Source organism: Chaetura pelagica, unplaced genomic scaffold, assembly GCF_000747805.2.
Source record: "Chaetura pelagica isolate M959 unplaced genomic scaffold, ChaPel_1.0 scaffold532, whole genome shotgun sequence".
Taxonomy (NCBI): Eukaryota; Metazoa; Chordata; class Aves; order Apodiformes; family Apodidae; genus Chaetura; species Chaetura pelagica.
Genome location: NW_009952282.1, coordinates 356419 through 376773, shown reverse-complemented (window position 1 = coordinate 376773; position 20355 = coordinate 356419). Strand labels below are relative to the sequence as shown.

The 20355-nt window shown below is 40.8% G+C and overlaps 1 protein-coding gene across 1 annotated transcript in view; it reads right to left on the bottom strand.

The window, feature by feature from the left end:
* Positions 1-20355, bottom strand: part of AGAP1 (ArfGAP with GTPase domain, ankyrin repeat and PH domain 1) — a 243146-nt gene that overhangs the window by 152244 nt on the left and 70547 nt on the right. The window contains exon 8 of the mRNA XM_010007801.1: positions 16573-16665. Coding sequence (XP_010006103.1) covers positions 16573-16665 — 93 coding nt within the window. The remainder of the gene's footprint in view (positions 1-16572; positions 16666-20355) is intronic.

The window sequence follows — 20355 nt, the reverse complement described above, 5'->3', positions numbered from 1 at the left end:
GCACATAAGTTACTAGAAATCAGTCAGATAAGTAGTAGATATCATATTGCTAAAATATTTCAGCTGTGATCTCTCCAAGTGGTTTGTTCTAATGCATTAATCTTTACGTGGCCCAAGAAAACAGACAGAGGTGCAGTCATTTGGTACCACTGTGACTGGTTTACTGGTGACAGCTCTTGGTGACAACCCCCATGTAGAAGGGGTACATACACTACTGACAGATAATTAAAGACAAGGGAAAGCCAGTATAACCAGTCAGTTCCACCTCCTGTACCTGTTCTCCCAAGTGTCTAGCACAAGGTACAGAGGGTGTACCAGAGGGCAGGATGGATGCTCTTCTGAACTGTCGCCAGGAGCTTCCAGAGGATCCAAGGGCAAGACTCCCTACAGACTCATGAAGCCTGTGGGGCTGGCAGACACGCACACAATTTTTTTTTTAGCCTAAGAAAAGAAATCTGCTCTGTGTGAGTAGTGTCCCACCCTATCCTCTCTTTTTTATTATTATGTTTTTCTTTTTAAATTTTATGCCAACAAAATTACCTACTGACTGATGAGGCATTGTCAGAAACCCCAAGAATTTCTACATCAAATAGATCCTACTTCTAATAAAATTATGCACTCACTGCTACTTCTGTAATACAAAGCATACAAACACCTGTGGCACCAACTTACTCAAAACCATGGAAGTAGCTGCAGGATCTTAGAACACAACTTTGCTAAGGAGAGCAACATTGTGTCATGCAACATTTTCAGAAATTTGTTTTTGAATTGAGTGAATAAGTACACCTCATCTGGGAGCAAAAACTTTCCCACTACCTGGGCCAGCATTATCTTTGTTGCAACTTCAGATTTACCAGATTGTCCTTAGGGATGTCTCAGTGTTGCAGTGGGAGAGAATGAGAGCAATGTCCAAGGAAAGCAAACCAGGCACCCAAATACTGCTGTGCTAGAGAGGAGCAAAACTCCTGTGCCACCCCTGCCAAAGCCATACAACAGCTCTGTGGGACCACAAATTCAGAAGTGGGATTCCTCTGGCAGCCAGACTCTCCAAGCACACACATTGTTGCACAGGAAAGCCCTACTGCTCTCTGAAGCTTTGGTCTAGCATAACTCAACTGAAGCCCTTGGCTTAACCTGGTATGTCAGTAACTCTGTCAGTTGATATTGCACTGAAATCAGCTCTAGCCCACATAGGTGTCCTATACTCTAGGCAGTTGTTGATTCTCTTAAGTTCTTCTTTATTTCCTCTCCACAGTTTCAAATTCCCATCATATGGACTGTAGCAACTATTTTCACACTGCCAGAAGTATTCTGGAGTAACATTGGCATCTTGCCTTCAGATTGCAACAATGGAAAATCAGTGCTCTGACAGCATGAATGCATCAACTCCAGAGTGTGCTACTGAAATCTATAGACTGAAAGCTGCTCAGACTGCTCAACTGGAAACAGCTGAGAGGCACTGACAAGGTGCCCAGGCAGCAAAGCACCAGAGGCACCCATGCATTGCTTCAAGATAGCAATCGATCACCCTGCTTCATGCTTAAAGACATCAGCACCTCAAGAACCAGACACCTCTAGGGACTGGTGTGCCACTTGCTGAAAGGCATTCAGGATCTTTAATGTTATTGAAAACATCACCTGGTTTTTATTCTCACTGCCCATCTTCTTCATAGTCTTTGTTCAGTATTTGCTCTCCTGACTCTTACCTGCTTAATACAGGTTTTGCTTCTTCTTGGTTTTAAGAGTATAAATTTTAAGAATCAGTCTTGAATACTTATTTTACAAGAAGCACACCAACCATACACCTCCCTTCTTATTCAGTCTGCAACCTGACAACAATTTGTTTTCACTCAGTTTGCTCACAGCTCACTACTCTGCTTTTAGTCCAGAATTTGCAGTGCATCTCTCTCCCAACAAAGTTCTGTTTTCCAACTGGCCATGAAACAGTTTCTAAGCTTCTAATTGCTAAGGTGTTGATAGTTGCCTTCTTGAACAGTCCCCATTCTCCTTCGTTCTGACGTATTGCTCACTTTCAGACAGGAGAATTTCTACACGATTCAACCACTTTCTTTGCTATTTTAATTGATTTTTCTTTCCAATACCTCCTGCACTCAAAGATTTCTTCATTTTTCCCCCCTGAAATATTCACACTAGAAGAGAACATTAGACGTTAATCTAGTGACTTGATTTGTAGCAGTTCTCCAGTTCTCTACCCAACCATTTAAATACTGTCATTCATAATAGGGTGATATACTGTACTATAAACCCTTTTGCAAATGGTATGTCTTGGTATTTTTCTTGTGTGACAAAGAATCATAGTAGTTTCATAAAGGGGAAAGAAACGTACTTAGTGCACAGACTGACCTACAGTCTCACTGGCTCAGCCATTTCCCCCCCCCTTTAAAAAGAAAGTTCACCCTCTCTTTTTAAAAGAAAATCCAAGTCATTAAGATTATATTGTTTCCTTATAGAGAACACTAAAGAATCTGATCGTTCCCAAAGCCCAGAGGCTTTATCTCAGTATTAGGCCTGAAACAATCTCCTCCTTATCACCTTTATTTATCAAAATAAGCAACACTTATTTTTCCTGGCAAACTGACTGTGGATTCCTATGTATAACTGCAACTGCTCTGCTGTAGCTCAGCTAAGCTGTCTGCAATTAGCCCTCCAATCCTATAAGCAGTGATCAAATGTGGGAACTCCCATCATGACTGCTAATGTGTGATGGCCAGTGGAAAACACCTTTAGTCAGAGAACTGACCTGGCTTTAGAGCTGCAGAGGTGGGACCCTCTCCCCAGCACTGCCTTAACCCCTTCACCTCAGCAGTGTCTCTGTAAGGAGCCTGTGTGCCTCTTGCAGCACCTGACCATCAAACAGCCCACATGGCATTCCCAGGGCTGGAGCTGGATCTCTTTTACACCTCTATGCTTTGGTTTTGTAGCCTCAAAGCACACCCATCATTTGCATTCATTTCGCAAATAGAAGCCCCATTTGAACTTGCAGGCACTCGTTACCTCCAGCTCTACCTTGACAAGAGTTCAAGAGAGAAGCCAGCCCTGGGTTTTGGAAGGAAAGCTGCCCCGTTTCACCACGCAAACAGGGCTGCAATGGGCAGTGCCTGTTCCAAACACATCCACAGGTTCTTGTTGCTGGGGTCACTGGAGAAGTGTCTTGGTGAGATGTCATAAGGATATAAAGGCAGAATACCTTCCAAACTTGGGTTAAACCAGCAGAGGTTTGGGTAGCTAGGTTTTAACACAGCTTAGCCTGAGATCACCTCCCATTCAAGTTTATTCTACTACATTGCCCTTTTTTTATCAGTTATTTTAGACAAGGATGAACACACTCATTAAAGCAGACATGGAGGGCTGGTAAGAGACAGCACCCAGTGCTCTGTCAGGAATTTGCTAGTGAACATGAAGGAACAAAGAGACTATGGCATATGCAAGAAGGCAGGACAGATGAGGATGATTTGGCTTCTATGGACTTAGTAGTCGGGTTCTCTGCTCATAACAGGCAGGTTGGAACTTGATGTTTAAGGTCCCTTCCAACCTTCATGATTCTATGACCTGCGTCTTTACAAGCCAAATCTTCATTAATTTAGTCACCAGCTCTAGTCCTTGCCCCCTTTCTGACACGCTTCTCCTGGTGCTCCAGCTTTCTGCCAGGGCTGACTGCTGTTGGTGTGCCTGTCCTTCCAACACTCCCCCTGATGGCAGGGCTAATGGCACCAGCCCCAGTGCTGAGCAACGCTCCCTCCTGCTCCGTCCAGCCTGCGCAGACCAGGAGCTGGCTCCACTTGTGTTTAGTACCTAACAGACCATTCTCCATCCACACCACGGTTTGCAGCCAAACACATTTGGATAAACTCTCAATGAAGATGTAGTGAGGCAGGAACAAAATGCTTTAGTAAAATCCAAATATTTTGCATCTGTTAGGTCTGCTTCATGAACTTACTTTGAAATTCTATCAAAAAAGCAATCTAATTTTTCTGGCAAGTTTTAGTCTGTCCAAACCACCCTGTATGTTCCTCACAGTTTTATTAAGCCACTCAGGAAAAGTAATCTTGCAACTGTGTTTGCATTGCTTTAGTCTCCTCCCTAATACTAGTTACAAGGCTCATTTCAAGCTTTACAAGCTGTAAGTGAAATATATCCATGTCATCTAATTATTTCACTCATCTCCAATTTGTCCTAAGGTGAAGAATCCTTTATATTAAACACAACCTTCAATTACACGATTTTCCTCCTTCCAACTCATGCAAAATAAACAAATTTTTATTTTTAAAGAATTATACTACTGAATTATTCTCTTTAAATTAAAAATATTTAAGTGCCAATATCTGCCTTGCCTGCTGAGATTGCTCTGAAGATGTTTTGATAATTAGCACTGTCAGAAGGTTTTTGAAGAGTACAAGAAGGATTAGAGAAAACAGTATTTTAATCAAAGTGCAAGGACTTGCACAGCTGAGATTTTGAAGATTGATAACAAAATAGTTATAGTCATCAGAGTACCTAAATTTCAAAGATCTGCTTCTCCTCTCTGCTTTCCCCAAGAACAATATTCCTTCTTCATGCCATTTACTGTACCTACATTCTGGATAAATGTTCAATCACAAGTGTCAAATACTAACAGTGACAATACTTTTTGTTTAAAAAAAACCCCAACCAAAACCAAACCAAGAAACAAGAGATGTCGGACCAGCATCCAATTTGGATACACATGGAATTACCACACACAAAAGGCACCAAAGGAATTACGAAAATATTTAGGAAGCCTAAAGTTTGCCTCGTTCAAAAAATTAGGCTAAAGGGCTTTCAATGCGTGCTGTTCAGTTTACTCTTTTGATTGCTTTACCACTATGTAAATCAATTTGTTAATGTTCCTTACAAAATGCATGAGCCAGTTATACTGACAAACACACAAAGCTCATTCGTAATTAGCAGTTAATTAGTAAGAAGGAACAGATGCTGTTAGAGTTTCAGCAGGCGAACAGGTTCTGTAAACAATGCTTATAAATCTAAATGAATTTATTAACCACAATGCAACTGTCAACATTTTGCTGGCAACCATACAAAGATGGTGGAATCCCCAAAACATCTTTACAACATATTAATAATCATTGTGTCAACCGAAGTCTGTCAGGCAGTCTCACTTGCTAACTGTCATAAGCTTTCTACTTCATCTTGTTATGTCACTTCTTGGGCCCCACTCCTGCCCTCAGAGAAGAGCTCCAGACACCACAGCCCAGATGCAGACCTCACCTCCAACACACAGCAGCCCCTGGAAACAAAGGCTTTTTTGTAGAAGGAATGTTCTGTTTTGCACCCCCACTTCAACACGCTCCCACAAACCCAAACCCAGCAGCACGTGCAGCTCTGGAAGCACGTCCTGTCCTGAAGGGTTTGCAGTCATTTTCTTCACAGCCGTTATCACCTGATGAGAAATCACTGCCATGAAGGCATCTCCAGGTCTCAGCCACTAAAAGAACTAAAGGTCAATTATTTCCACTCTTCATTTACAAAATCGTGCACTCAATAAGCCACTGAGTGATGCCATAAGTTGGTTTTGGTTTGGTTTTTTTTTTTTTTCAATCTATCTGGGTAGATATAGATGGTTCAAATAAAGGGAATGCCTTTTGTCAGTCTTTTCTAGATGCAACTACCAAAACATTCTCCAGCCACAACCATGTTGAGCCAAAGGCTTCTGGCCAGGGGCCAGCTCTTAGCCTAAGGGCAATGAGGAAGATGCTTTGGTGACCTCACTGCTGTCAATCTCTGCATGTCACATTGAGATGCCACCTTGATATATTACACCATTTCAGTGCTGGAAAAGTCTAATACATTTTTTAAAGTTGTATTGTGGCTGGCTTTATTGATGTGCTCTTTTTTATCAACATTATCATTCCTTTCTCCTCTCCCCGAGTATTCTGACACATCTTGGCCATGTTTTATACATGGATTTGCAATACACTGGCACACAGAAGAGGATAAGAAGACCCCGAAAGGATTAAATTCTCCAAAGCTTCCCTGGAGAGACTCCTTGGTTTGCTTCTTGCTGGCTCCAGTCCTACTTGCTGCACTGGTACAGGACCCAGACACATGGAGGTCAGGGAACCCCTTCTCTGCTGGCATCAAGCACTGGGCAAAAGATGATGAGAAGCTCATGGCAGAGCCTCAGAAAACACAAAGACTCTCTCCCTTCTTACATGGGCACAGCACTGGAAAACAGATCCTTGACTGGTTTACCCTAAAAAGCAGCACCTGCTCCTTTTACACAGCCATAGTCAGACGTTGTTGGTTTTCATTTTGCCTTGTTTTAAAAGTATTTTTTTAGATAAGAGAAGCTCCTGCTTGACAATTTCTGCTGTAGAGGCTGACAGGTTCTCTGCCACTTCCTTCCTTCCTCTCCCCACAGTCTCTCAAAGGATGCTTAACCTGATCTACATTCTACTCCAAACAGATGATGGAATCTTAACAACATGCAAGAGCTACAATCACATCTGATGTGTCAGCTAAGGAATCACTAGCTATTAGTCAAACCCAAAGTTTTTCCTTACCTCTTAAGAAACAAGTGAGAGCATTACATTTGGATAGGATTTTTAAAAAAAGAGAGCATCAAGTTGAACACCTCTTACCCAGCAGCCCTAAGCATGCTACCTGCTCTTGTGGCATTAGTGTGGATATTCAATAATCATTGAGGAAACAAGAAGTTTTGTTGTTTGTTGGTTTGTTGGTTTTTTTTAAGTTGCTTGATACCATATCCTTTCAGCACTGTCCTAAGAGGCAGTACACACAGAATCAGTGTTTTCCATTGTTCACTCAGACAAATGGAGCATTATTTTTTCATTTGTGCAACCCCCACCAAAACTGATGCTAAGAAGTATCAAAATACATTTATCTAACAAGTAAAAATCTTTAAAAATTAGAATACTATGTTTACTATTACATTAATTGTATCACAATGTCAATTTTTTGAGCTAGGAAGAGTCACAAAGTGAGCCAGCCTGAAATGAAACTGGTGAATTATTTCACAAACCACGAGTTTGTTTCCATTATGAGGATCAGAGACCCCCAGTAAATTCAAGGTCGCAGTCACAAAAAATATATATAAAATTAATGTATTTGAAAAACATATTAATAAGATGACATTTATAGATCTTCAGTTGTTTGAAAGCAATATGCACACCAACACAGGCTTTAATTTTAGGGGAGCAGCAAGGCCTCTAACAACTCTTGTACATCACCCTCCTCAGCCTACCAAGCATTCCTTGGAAACTGAGCAACTGACTTTATGCCTGTGACCTTAGCACAGGTGGGACTATCACTCAGCTACTACTGAAGGCAGCTGGAAACAAAACAAGGGCAATATATAGGATGGGAGACAGAAAACTCATGTTTTAGGGACCCTCAAATACTGGGAGACCAAACTACACGCTATTTTACAAAACCAGCTTTCTCAGTGAAATGAAACCTTATTTCCAGGCAGGTCCACGTAGCCATAGCTGTTCCTCTGATATAAGGGCACGTTTGATCTAATTGGAAAAAATATTTCAAGTGCACTGGGAATAGTCACTGTTAACTGAATGCAACCACGAGAAAGGAAAAAAGAGCATGCAGACCCGAGGGAATTACCAAATCAATTAACAACTAATTCAGGAACTAATTTCTGTATTGCCTCTTAGCACAAAACTGTATCTTTAATTTCTCCTGCAATAAGCATCACCATGATAGTTCTAACACACTCTGACGCTTTAAATGAGTTTACAAGTATCTCTTTTTGATTGGCTATATAACATTATTTCTTCACAGTTCAATGCAACCATAGCCAAGTGCTCTGAAATATTTAATTATACTGGTAGCTACCAGTTAACAACTTACAGAACCACAGTGAGTACAAAACATTTTATAACTAGTAATCAGCTAATTAAAAGCACAACAAAATGTGTATGTTCTGATTATAAACAATTGCAGAGGAATTACACAGAAGATTTCAGCAATAAAGAGTATTTGGCTAAAGACCATAGCCTCGTGTTTGTACAAGCAGGTCTGGATACTGATTACTGTGATTAGACACAAGTGTGACAGAGGAAATTACACCTCACTCTAGACAGAAATAAATGAAACTATGTCACCTGCCAGTTCCTTGTGAAACACATAATTTCTGAGTTTTGGAAAGCCACTCTCTGGAGGCACCAATATCAACTGTCAAACAACTCTCTTGAAGCCTACATAAGCATCCATAAATGAAAGCAAATAATTAGTAGTTCTGGTGAGTGCTTTGGTGTAGAAGATGGAGCAGGAGCAGCATCACAGCAGTTTGGGTCTCTGCAGCAGTGAAACGGGGGCTTTTCTTTCACCTTGTGAAGTCAGATGAATTAGGCAAGAATAGCTGCTAAGATGGCTGCTTATTTGTTCTCCCTTTTCATAGATCCAAAGGAAACATTTACACTCAGGAAATCTGCTGCAAAAACGCATTTGTTGTTCACGAGGGTGGCGGGTCTTGGGTCTGACACTTGCCTGAAGCATTACAGTGCTCTTCTGCTAGGCAGGAGGACTAAGGACACCCTTTTTTGACTGACTAGACGTGGCAGACGAGCTTTTTTCAAAACCTGTTTCCAAGACACTGCTCTACTGGCTGAAATGCTCCACCAGCTGTGCAGACAGCCCTGGGAATGGCTGCAGAAAACACATTTCAGGTACCATCTTCTTTCTGGCTCAATGGGAAGGCCTAAGGTAACACAGCCTTGTGTGTTATTCCACACAGGAATTGTGGAACTGTTGTACACAGAAACACCCCAGCTACAGCTAAAAATATTAACACAGGAAAAGAAGGTTGGGAAGAAGAAAATGTCTAGTCAAGAACCTACATCTGTAGAGAAGAGAGTAAATAAGGTTGCTTAGCAGAACAGACCAGTAGGTAGGCAGGAGGACAGGGAGATAACATGGGGCAAAGTCCTTGAAAATCCAAAGGAAGCTTTAAAAGCCTCTTTTTTGATGTCAAGCAATTGTAGACTGATGAGGAATAAATACGCTTCAGTCCCACTTGAGCTAAGAGGTTATAAGGAAAGAAATAAGGGAAGAAATGCAAATGGACAGCCTAAGCTTGGCCATGGTGAAGGAAGGAAGGTGGTTGGTACCAGAAGGTCCTCCCTTACCCTGCAGCTGTCCCCTCCTCACCCTCCAGAAGGCACCCCTTTGGTTGGAAGAGGCACACTGCTCCAGTTCACCTGCAAAGCTGCTCCCCAGACATGAATCCAGAGAGACTGCTACAAGGAAGTCCACTAAAAAAAAGAATTTGAGATCAACTACATTAAATCCTCCACTTTCTGTTTTCAGGCACTTCCTGAGGTCCTCAGGCCAGGGGCTGCTGTTCAGATGTTGGACACAGATTATTTCCACAGAGCAGCACACAATGTATTAAAGACCTCAATAGCAAAAACCTTAAGTAAATACTCTGTATTTTGCCTTTTTAAAGTACATCTTAAAAATAGCACAGATTTTTCCCTGAATAGGAAAGTTTTTGACAAATTGTTTCAGTCATATTCTTCTAAAACAAGGGCACTTGGGAAAGATGTTAAAATAGACAACACAATGGTCCAGCCTGCAACAAAAGTGAACAGGCAATTCTCAAGAGTCCACAACTTAATTTAAAAGTTATTTTAAAAAACCCCACATTGCTGATACGGGATCATAAGCTTCTCAACTATTTTGGAAGCTACTCAACTGAAGTGACACGTTTTCATGCAGAATTTGATGCTTTTTGAAAGCACTTTGCAAAGTTTAATGCTGTTTTTTACAAAAACCAGATGTATATTGTGAAGTTCCAGCTTTGTTTATGCTCATCTTAAGGAAAAACTGCAGCTGGTCCATCCAGGAACCAAACTCTTCTTCATAAAGAAGAGTTTGCTCATAAAGGGCAAATCAGTGATGCCCCCTCCATTTGTTGATGAAACCCCCTCTTACCCCTGACCTAAAAAAATCTGCCATTTTTAGTACAGAGTTAAAAAAAACAAAAGACAAAACATCTAATTACATTAAGATTACTTTCATGTACTTAAATGCACCAAGCTGGTAGGCAAAGAAGGTCATTTGAATTATCAGCTAAAATTAAAGCCCAAATAAAGAGATTTGACTTTCTCCTAGTACAGCCACTTGCAAATTGAGAGAAGTGAATGGATCCTGAAGTTCACCTCTGCAAGTCATGGATGGCAAATTTTTCACTAGGTCATCAGTGTAACATTATCCATCAGAACATTTATCTTTAAGTCAGACTTCAAGTTTGCTATTCTGAAATGATGCCGGAATTTGGGTGCACATGAGGTGCAGCACCTCCCAGGGTAAGCCAAGGGATGAGGTAACCAGTCAAACCCTATTTTAACCAGTTTTTGATAAAAGAACAGTCAAGGTTATATCGTTGGGCTGTATAGTAATATGAGCATCTCTGATTAAGTGCAAATGGCAAACAGAAGAAGGTCTGGAAGCAGAAAGTCAAGGCCAGCTCTTATGTACTTATTTACACTCTAATCTGGGGGGGATGGGGGTAGGAGAGGGAAAAAAATAAAAACCAGAAAGAGCACACAGCTGCCATCCCAAAAACAGACCTCCCATCTGCCACCCACGATTTGCATGTCACCTTCTCCAGGCTCATTTGTACTTCATTAACTGCCATTGACTTAACAAGATTTATGCAAATGACACCATAGGAGCTCGCTAACTCCCACTGCAATCAAGTGATTATGTATGTACAATTCTCCACAGCAATGAAAAATTAATACATGACAAGCCCACTCACCGCTGAGCTGAGCTTCTTGCTTTTATTTTTCTTGTGGTTTTTTTTCATTTGAATATGCCCTACTGATAAAGACTGCAGAAAACAAACTAATCTTCCCAAAAGGCTGCACAAAAACCTCAGCCTAGAAAGTATGTCACCCTAAACCAGGCAGCCTAAAATGTGCTTCAAAATACTCACTCAGGCTACCAGGAACACGTCTTCGTTTTCAGAATAAATGTGTTTGAACAGAGGATGCTCCAAACCCAGCAAGCCCTAAGTTTGCTTTAAGAGTAGTATGCAAAATGCTACAGAAGATACCTTAAATATTTTTAGTTTTAACACCCCTTTCTCAGGGATTTTAACTCTGGGCTAATATTGTTCTAGTCATTTTCTGACTCCATTTGGTTGGCAGAAGATACTTAAATAGCATTACAAGTGAGACTGCAGAAAGAGCAATTACAGTAAGATGCAAACATTGGAAAGTCAGATTTTAATGTCTAACAAAGTAAAATTGAAGCACCTCAGCAGTCTCCTATAACACCCTCCAAACCATGAAAGGCACTAAACATGCAGTCTAACCATTTTTTCACTTTTTCTTTTTTGTCAAATTCTGGCATTTGCAGTTCCCAACAGATGCTGAGAGCACAGGATTTAAGGCATGCTGATACTGGTCTGAATGCTGAAGGTGTTTTTGTAACTCCCAGGGAAGATGGCCATCCCAAAATTTTACTCAAGAGTATTTTGGCAGAAGTTAGCAGGCACATTTTAAGAACGTGCTTGGTTTTTATTACCTATATTTTGGGTGTCTGCAAGGAGGTTCATCAGAACAGTTTTATACTCTTAGCCCAATAAAATCTTATTTAGCACTGCAGTGAAAAGAGATTTTTACCATTTAGAAAGGACAGAGAGAATAAGAATATTAACTCCTTTTGACCAGCCTGCTTTAAGATAAGGAAGAAGCCCTAAAGGAATGAGGCGATTCCTCAGACAAAAACATGGCATTTATAATTTTGCCTGTTCTCCCCAAATCCTCAGGAATTCAGGGTGAGAGAATAGGAACTGAGGAGCAGGTTGCAACACTTGGCTTCTTTCAATCAAAAGCCACACCAAACTCTAGGAGCTGTGCAGCCTGTACCTGGGTCCCAGGGAGGCTGAGATACAGAATGGTAACTCTTTATGACACCATAGCTCACTTCAAAAGACCAGAGGAAAAAATCAGGAGATGCCCCCAGAAAAACTCGTTCTCCTCTGTCACCAAATATACATCAACCACAGCAATGCTGGCTCAAGAGTTGCAGTAGACCTGATCTATGAAAAGAAATAATAGTTGAGGAGTCTGGGTGAATTCCTAGAGAGATCATTTTCCCAAATACTCACTCTGTACTCTCTCCCCACCACAAAGAAACCTAATTGACTGATACCAACTTCTTCCTCTCCCCTTTCATGTAGCCCTGTATGTTGGAAGAGATTTAATTTCTTCCTCAAAACCAGAACACTTCCAGTCCCACATGAACTGGCCTTTCATTCTTTTTGTTGGTTTTGGGGGTTTTTTTGTGTTTGTTTTTCAAGGCTGGGAGGCAGTACCTCTGATTTTTGGAAGGTAAGAACAACCCACAGGCAGCACAGAATAAACTGGGTAACAAAACCATTGGTTTCAACATCTGAATAGCAAGACTGTTTCTTTCTTCTATTAACTTTTTTGGGGTTACTTCTTTCCCAGGTAGCAACAAACTGAGAACACAAAGTCCACTGTATTAATTTCAACAGAAACATTTTCTTTTTTAAGGGCTAGTAGGATCAACCACCACAACTGAAGCACTGATCTGCAGGTAGGACTTGTGCCTTGCACCAGAAGCTCATGCTGCCCTGCCCACAGCATAAGAACTTACAGCAAATATAAAAAAGTATTGACAACAGGTATTAAAGAGGCCTGGTCACTGCATGCTTTTGAAGTTGTCCCAAAAATGCAACAGAAAAGTATATGCATGAAGCTGGCAAAGGCATTTTGGCCCTTTGTCACCTAATTGTTTGGTGAAGGAATGGGTTTCTCATTGCCAGAAGCACAGGAGCATGACATACTGAAGTTTCTAGGTCATAAAGTTCCTCTTCACATCTGTCTGCCTTATTCACAGTTAATGCAACAAATTAGACACCTCATCGTTTCTAGCAGGAATTTCTAGTGCCTCAGAGAAACACCCTCCTGTGTGCCACCTGTAGAGCCCACCAAGAGTAAAGTAATCTCAGCAGCTTAACTTGGTGCCACGTCTACTGATAGGAGCTCTCCATCTACATGGTGGGTAGACAAAAAGCTATCCCCTGGTCAGGAGCCATTTCTGCTTGAAACAGCCTAGTTTGTAATGAAAGACCATTCCAAACTAATGTATATTTTTAAACTGTAATGAAACTTCGTCATTATGAAACATCATATTTCGATTTTTAATTCAATGTTTCCAAGTGAAAAAGGCACTTTATCCTACTCCATCTTTTTTTGCATCAAAAGCTAGGAGACACTGGTCTCCTGCACTCTACTGCAGAGCATCTACAAAGCAGAACAGCTTTATATGAACTCCAAAATCCACTCTCTTGACACACAAGTATGATGTGAAACGCCACTGAGAGCAGCCATCCTACAGCACTGTGTGCCATTCAACCTCCTCCTTCTCCCAAAACCCCAGTGAACAGGATGGATCTGCTGACTACAGACCTGCACAAATATTTGCTGGTAATTGCTTGTACGTGACAAAATGAAATTACCATAATTGGGTTTAATAACAGAAAGTACACATTCCCAAAAGAGTGGTCATACTCAGTACAAAAGTAGGGACTGCAGGGAGAATTTTGCAATACAGAAATTCAAGATATTGTTAAGGGATATTTCACTACCACATAGAGCAATGACACTTAATATGCTTATCTTACAATACTCTTCTTAAAAGTGCATTTTAAATTAAATTAATTTCATACAACAGCATTTTAGAAAAGAACAGTATGTATGCCCTGAATAAATATTGAAAAGTATATTTCTCAGTTTTGCATTCTCAGCTGCATTCACGGACACTTTCATTTAATTAGCAGTACCCAAAAGAATTCCAGCTGGTCTAACCCATCTCATACCATACAAAAGCTGTAGGAAAAAAAAAAAAGTAGCTTGTTTTAAATGCCTGGAATCTCCCCTGAACACAGAGCCAAATACTGAGCTTATTGGTTTCAAACTGCTCTTCTGAATTGCAGAGCGTTTGATTAAAACGTGTCTACTAGAGATTCACAGACACCACAGCACTGATGGTCCCAAAAGGTTTTTTTAACAGCCTTTAAGAAAGAAAATCACTGCAAATGGTTACGGGTACAAAATCATCTTCCCCTCACCCCCAAAATAAAAAAAATAAAATCAACCCCCCCCCAAAAACCATTTCCCCACCCACCCACCCATTAGACACCTCATCGTTTCTAGCAGGAATTTCTAGTGCCTCAGAGAAACACCCTCCTGTGTGCCACCTGTAGAGCCCACCAAGAGTAAAGTAATCTCAGCAGCTTAACTTGGTGCCACGTCTACTGATAGGAGCTCTCCATCTACATGGTGGGTAGACAAAAAGCTATCCCCTGGTCAGGAGCCATTTCTGCTTGAAACAGCCTAGTTTGTAATGAAAGACCATTCCAAACTAATGTATATTTTTAAACTGTAATGAAACTTCGTCATTATGAAACATCATATTTCGATTTTTAATTCAATGTTTCCAAGTGAAAAAGGCACTTTATCCTACTCCATCTTTTTTTGCATCAAAAGCTAGGAGACACTGGTCTCCTGCACTCTACTGCAGAGCATCTACAAAGCAGAACAGCTTTATATGAACTCCAAAATCCACTCTCTTGACACACAAGTATGATGTGAAACGCCACTGAGAGCAGCCATCCTACAGCACTGTGTGCCATTCAACCTCCTCCTTCTCCCAAAACCCCAGTGAACAGGATGGATCTGCTGACTACAGACCTGCACAAATATTTGCTGGTAATTGCTTGTACGTGACAAAATGAAATTACCATAATTGGGTTTAATAACAGAAAGTACACATTCCCAAAAGAGTGGTCATACTCAGTACAAAAGTAGGGACTGCAGGGAGAATTTTGCAATACAGAAATTCAAGATATTGTTAAGGGATATTTCACTACCACATAGAGCAATGACACTTAATATGCTTATCTTACAATACTCTTCTTAAAAGTGCATTTTAAATTAAATTAATTTCATACAACAGCATTTTAGAAAAGAACAGTATGTATGCCCTGAATAAATATTGAAAAGTATATTTCTCAGTTTTGCATTCTCAGCTGCATTCACGGACACTTTCATTTAATTAGCAGTACCCAAAAGAATTCCAGCTGGTCTAACCCATCTCATACCATACAAAAGCTGTAGGAAAAAAAAAAATGTAGCTTGTTTTAAATGCCTGGAATCTCCCCTGAACACAGAGCCAAATACTGAGCTTATTGGTTTCAAACTGCTCTTCTGAATTGCAGAGCGTTTGATTAAAACGTGTCTACTAGAGATTCACAGACACCACAGCACTGATGGTCCCAAAAGGTTTTTTTAACAGCCTTTAAGAAAGAAAATCACTGCAAATGGTTACGGGTACAAAATCATCTTCCCCTCACCCCCAAAATAAAAAAAATAAAATCAACACCCCCCCAAAACACCATTTCCCCACCCACCCACCCACCTAGAGACTCAGCACTACCTGGCCAGACGAAGCATGGACTGAAGAAAAATTAGGAAAGACAAGTGACCCTCAGAGGGCCAGGAAAGCCACCAAAAGGAACTGGAAACAACCGTGTGGGAAGAAAACAAGCTCCTTTCCCTCAGCACTTTTGCTCTCTAAGGCACAGTAACTCACATGAAAGCAAATACTTGCAAACACCGCAGCAGAAACTATTTGCCAAGGATCCTGTACCAAGGCTGAGCGTGGTGTTCTTAACCACGTGAATTCAGTGTAATTGAATTTGAGAAAGTAAATTATGTCCTTCACCCAAACACTTCTCCTCAGCTCCCAGCATCGCTTCCCCCTTTCAAAGGAGCGTTTGCGGCAACAATTTAGCATCAAGTTTCCGGGCTAATGAAAGTGCATCTAGGCTAGTAAAACAGACCAAAACAAATCCTTGAATTCAAGTCCTGTTGTGTAATGAGGAAGTTTAATTAAGGCCACACATTACAGCTGTAAACGTTCTCTTATATAATAAGGTCTAAATGAAACTGAACCTAATCAAAGTTACAATTCCTTCATTAGCAAATTACAAACAAGAGCGCACAGCTGACACACCGGCTATGATTATCACAACTAATTGCCTCGTTGTTACAAACCAGCCTGAAACTGTGTTCAGATGTCCGTCTGCAGTAGCAAATTAGGGCCACATCAGGCTATTTCTGCGATCACAAGGGGCTCTTGTCGAGCGATCTGATTTACCCTGCCGACTGGCAGCACACGGCCCAATCAAAGCCCCCTCTACAAAGGCAGCTTTGAAGCCAGCACAGCCTAGGAACCCGCTCCATATGCAGGCCCGCAGACTGCACTTCATTAGGCCTGTTGTCACATTTTCCCTCTTCTTATTCTAATGATCCTATTTTAATACACATAGGAACCTCTCCTAATTGATGTCAAGTGAGTGACTTCCACATTCATCACCAGAGCACATCAAAGGCATCTTGGCCCGCGGGCAGCCATCCCAGTGCTCAAGACCCGAGGTGTGGCTCCAACTATGGAAAGGGGGGAAAAAGAGAAAAAAAAAAGAAAGTATTTCGGCATTACCTGCTTAATTGGGATTGCACGGCCGCTTCCAATGCTATCTGTTCTGCTCTCCAGGACCTTCTTCTCTTTGTCTGGGTCACTCCCTTTCCGAGACTGCAGAGCAAAAAGAAAGTTTGTGTTCTGTTAAATGCAGCAATTCACACTGAGGATGCTTTTTCTTAATGCAATTTAAAAAAAAAAAAAGTATTTTGACATACAAATAGAGATTCGAAACATGTGGGTTAGAATCTACAAAAGCAAACAACTGTCCCCAAAAGCTGAACACCAAAATGCTGCCTCCAATTTTCAACCATCCACTTGTTCGAAATGGTGTTGGGGTTTAAAGAGTTACAGTTTCACTGCCTGAAGACCCAGCAGATCAGAGGACATGTTTCTGAAGTCTCCAATAGTAGCTCCAAAGAGGAACGAAGGTTCCAGCTTCTCATTAAAAACCCCCTGATATATGCATGCATACGTTTAACTTAGAACTGTGTGTTTTTTAGAAATGTGATCAGCTACTTAGAAATGCGATTTTATGATGCCGGTTTTGATCGCACTGACTTTTGTCCCCCCCTACTTTTGGATGGGTAGAAAGTTGGAATTGCAAGAAAAGGTAGTGATTGATGCTGAAAACAGATATTTGAACACAATGAAGAAAAATCAGCATGAGGAAAATTTAAGCAATGTTTAAAACCTGAATTGCCTGATCTTGGCTTTCTATAGCAGTGGAATTGCCCTAGGAGTAAGCTCACCGTGCTCACTTCATGACTTTGTAAAGTTATATGGGAATTTCAAGAAGTTATTCAGATTCCAGCCCATTATTGTGAAAGAATGCACGAGCATAATGATTTTGACAGATTTATTTTATTACAAAAAGAAGACCTAAGAGTCATCCTCCTTAATAACTGAGCTGACAAGTGACAACTTCACTCCATTACTTTTCAATAGGAACATTACTCACACAATATCGAAAATGGGAAAACATTTTCATGTGCTTTTCAAATCAGAGATGATATATGAAAGGAATACATTTGCCATGTCCAGTGCCACAATGGGAAGTTAATGAAAGCCAGAGCAACACAAGATCCTGCTTTTCATTTTCAGTGGAAAGAGATGTTTGAAAGACACTGAAATTAAGAGAACAATTAGGACGGCAGATAACTAATACCTGTTTTTCATCCTATACGAAGGGGTGGAAGGAAGAAAAAAAAATCCCCTTCAGGCACGGGAGGAGGGAAGGGGAGGGAGAAAACCCAGGGAGGAAGACTTCAAGTAACACCATTCTAAGCAACACATTTACACAGCAGGGATCCAGTGCTGCTCTCCCCGCTCCGCCGGGAATGGGCTCCTATCACTAGTTACTATGGTTCGGGGCAATGGAATGACGTGCCGGGAAATTAAACAAAGAATAAATGAAAGCAAGCAAAACAAGTGGGAGGGATTAAATCCAATGTTCAGGATAACTATTGTTCCTCGTCGTTCAAGACAGATTTCTGAATCTGAAAGTGCCACTTCCCAATAATGCAAGGCAAAACAATGCTTCAATGGTGCAAAGCGCCCGTAAGTGACATCCTTAAGAAACCCACTGAAGGTAGGCAAATCTTTGGGAGGGAAGTTGTCAACTTGAATGTTTCTTTTCTATTTCTTTTTCAAAGAAAGGATCCTGCCTCTGAAAAGCAAGCTAAATATCTACGTGCTGGTTTAGTTTCTATTTGTAAATCATCACATCTCTTCTGCTCTGTAAAAGTAACTGCAACTGGAAATAATACACCCCACACAGAAGGGAAATTCCTACAGGCAAAATATTGTCAAATGCCCAAAGTATAGAAAAGGAGGAATTTCTGGTAGGCATATTCTATTCTAGCTGCTTGTAATCACAGAATACATAACCTTTTCCAGGGGAGAACCTTAGCGGGCTCTGCTATTTATAAAGGCAAATCATGCAGTGAAATAGAGGTATAATCTGATAGTTGATGCTTTTCTACCTGTGAGAGACACAATCCATTTTACATCCTGTAGTGTAAAAAATTAGACTCTAAACCACACCGGATCAACATTTGCTAAAACTTTTCCTGATGTCCCATCTACACATCAAATCCTATTTAAAACTTTGTTGAAGTGAATCAGGAAAAGCCCAAAAAAACTTAACACACCTGCATGTGTGTCATTTGACTCATTTCCCCTTGTCATGGGAAGCCTCATGCGCCATGTGCTGTCTGTGAAACAAGACTTAGTCCCAGAGGAACACAGCACCTGAGTTTGGGCACAGCCAGAATCCAGAATCAGGGTTCATTTTAACTTGTCTAAAAGTCTTGCTTGCAATTCTGCAACGTGGGAAAGGAGATGGCCTTCAGGGTACCAGGAGCTCTCTCACAACATGCAGGAAAGGGGACACAGTTTCAATCTGCTCTTCCCTGAAGTGGCAGCTTAAATCCCCCGTCTGTATAATAATGCACACTAATTTTTAGTTGTCCCTGTTCATACAACGCCCAAAACAAAGAACATTTAATCTTCTGCTAATATTTAATCTACTTTATCACCTAAACAGAAAGTCAGCTATTGGAACAACAGCTTTACAGCAAACATTATTATTGAAAGTAAAAGATCAGATACTGCATTTAATGCATTTAAACATGAATACGCTTCAAATTCTCAACCCTATTCCAACTTAAAAGCTGTAATCTAATTAAGAAAAATCGTATCTGTTTTCTACTTAACCCAGTTTTCTTCCCACACTAGAGGATCTTCATGTAGGAAATGAAACATATTGCCTATGCTAGACAACAAGGGGTAATCTGCAATCAAACAGGAATATAACTGATTATGTAAGTGATAAAGGCATAAGAAAGTAACAGACTAGGAAAGAAGCACAGCAAGAAACCCAGAGCTAAACAGTAAAATATTTTGGTTATGCACTCTGTTCATAAATAGACAGAAAATACTGGTCATCTATTTATTCATTTAAATAATTTCAGGTTACAACTTCTGTGGCAGGGCATGAAAGCTTGGTTACAGCAGGGTCAGCACATGGATTACAGGCCAACTCATTACACAACATTCAATATACCCACATCTCTAAGGTGAAACTAATTCTGAAAAGTAAAATGTATTTTTTCCTATGAGTCTAACTTTTCCTACAATTTTTTTCCCAGTTATTAGACATTAAGACAACAATTAACATCCTCTATATGAGCAAATTTGGTCCTTACTAAGATATTCTCACAAACCTATTTGTTTGCAGCAAATGCAGCTGACTTCATGTCCCTCTCAAACCTTTTTCCAGGACTGTGGATGGTGTACATTTCTCTTTATCCCCTTCCTCAAATTTACACCAGCTCCCATTAAAAAAAACCCAAACAGTTTCCCCAACAACATCTACACAGCCCTGAGAGCACTTTCGGCATCCTTCAGACCAGAAAACCCTAGCATCTCAGCTGTTTCCAGAGGGCTGGCTCTGCTGGCAGTTCCTGGGCTGACACTGACACCTAGTGGGGTTGGGAACTGCTGAACACGCCCCAGCAGCAGCCAGGAATCCCACCAACCGGAGGAAATCCGATTCCTAGAAAATCACGGCATTAAAATCCAATACGTTCTCACCTAGCGCTCACTTTTTCACGTTTTGTTGTTTTGCACCTAAACACAAATGCATTATTTTTATTGATGCTGCAGGAGTTTGAAGACCTACAGTTTTAATAGAAAAACGTCACTTTCCAGATCGGCAGGTGAAATGTGATCCCTGGGACTCTGTGCTGCCACCCCAAAACAAGGACAAAACTTTCTACTTGCTAAAGGCCGAGAGGTCAG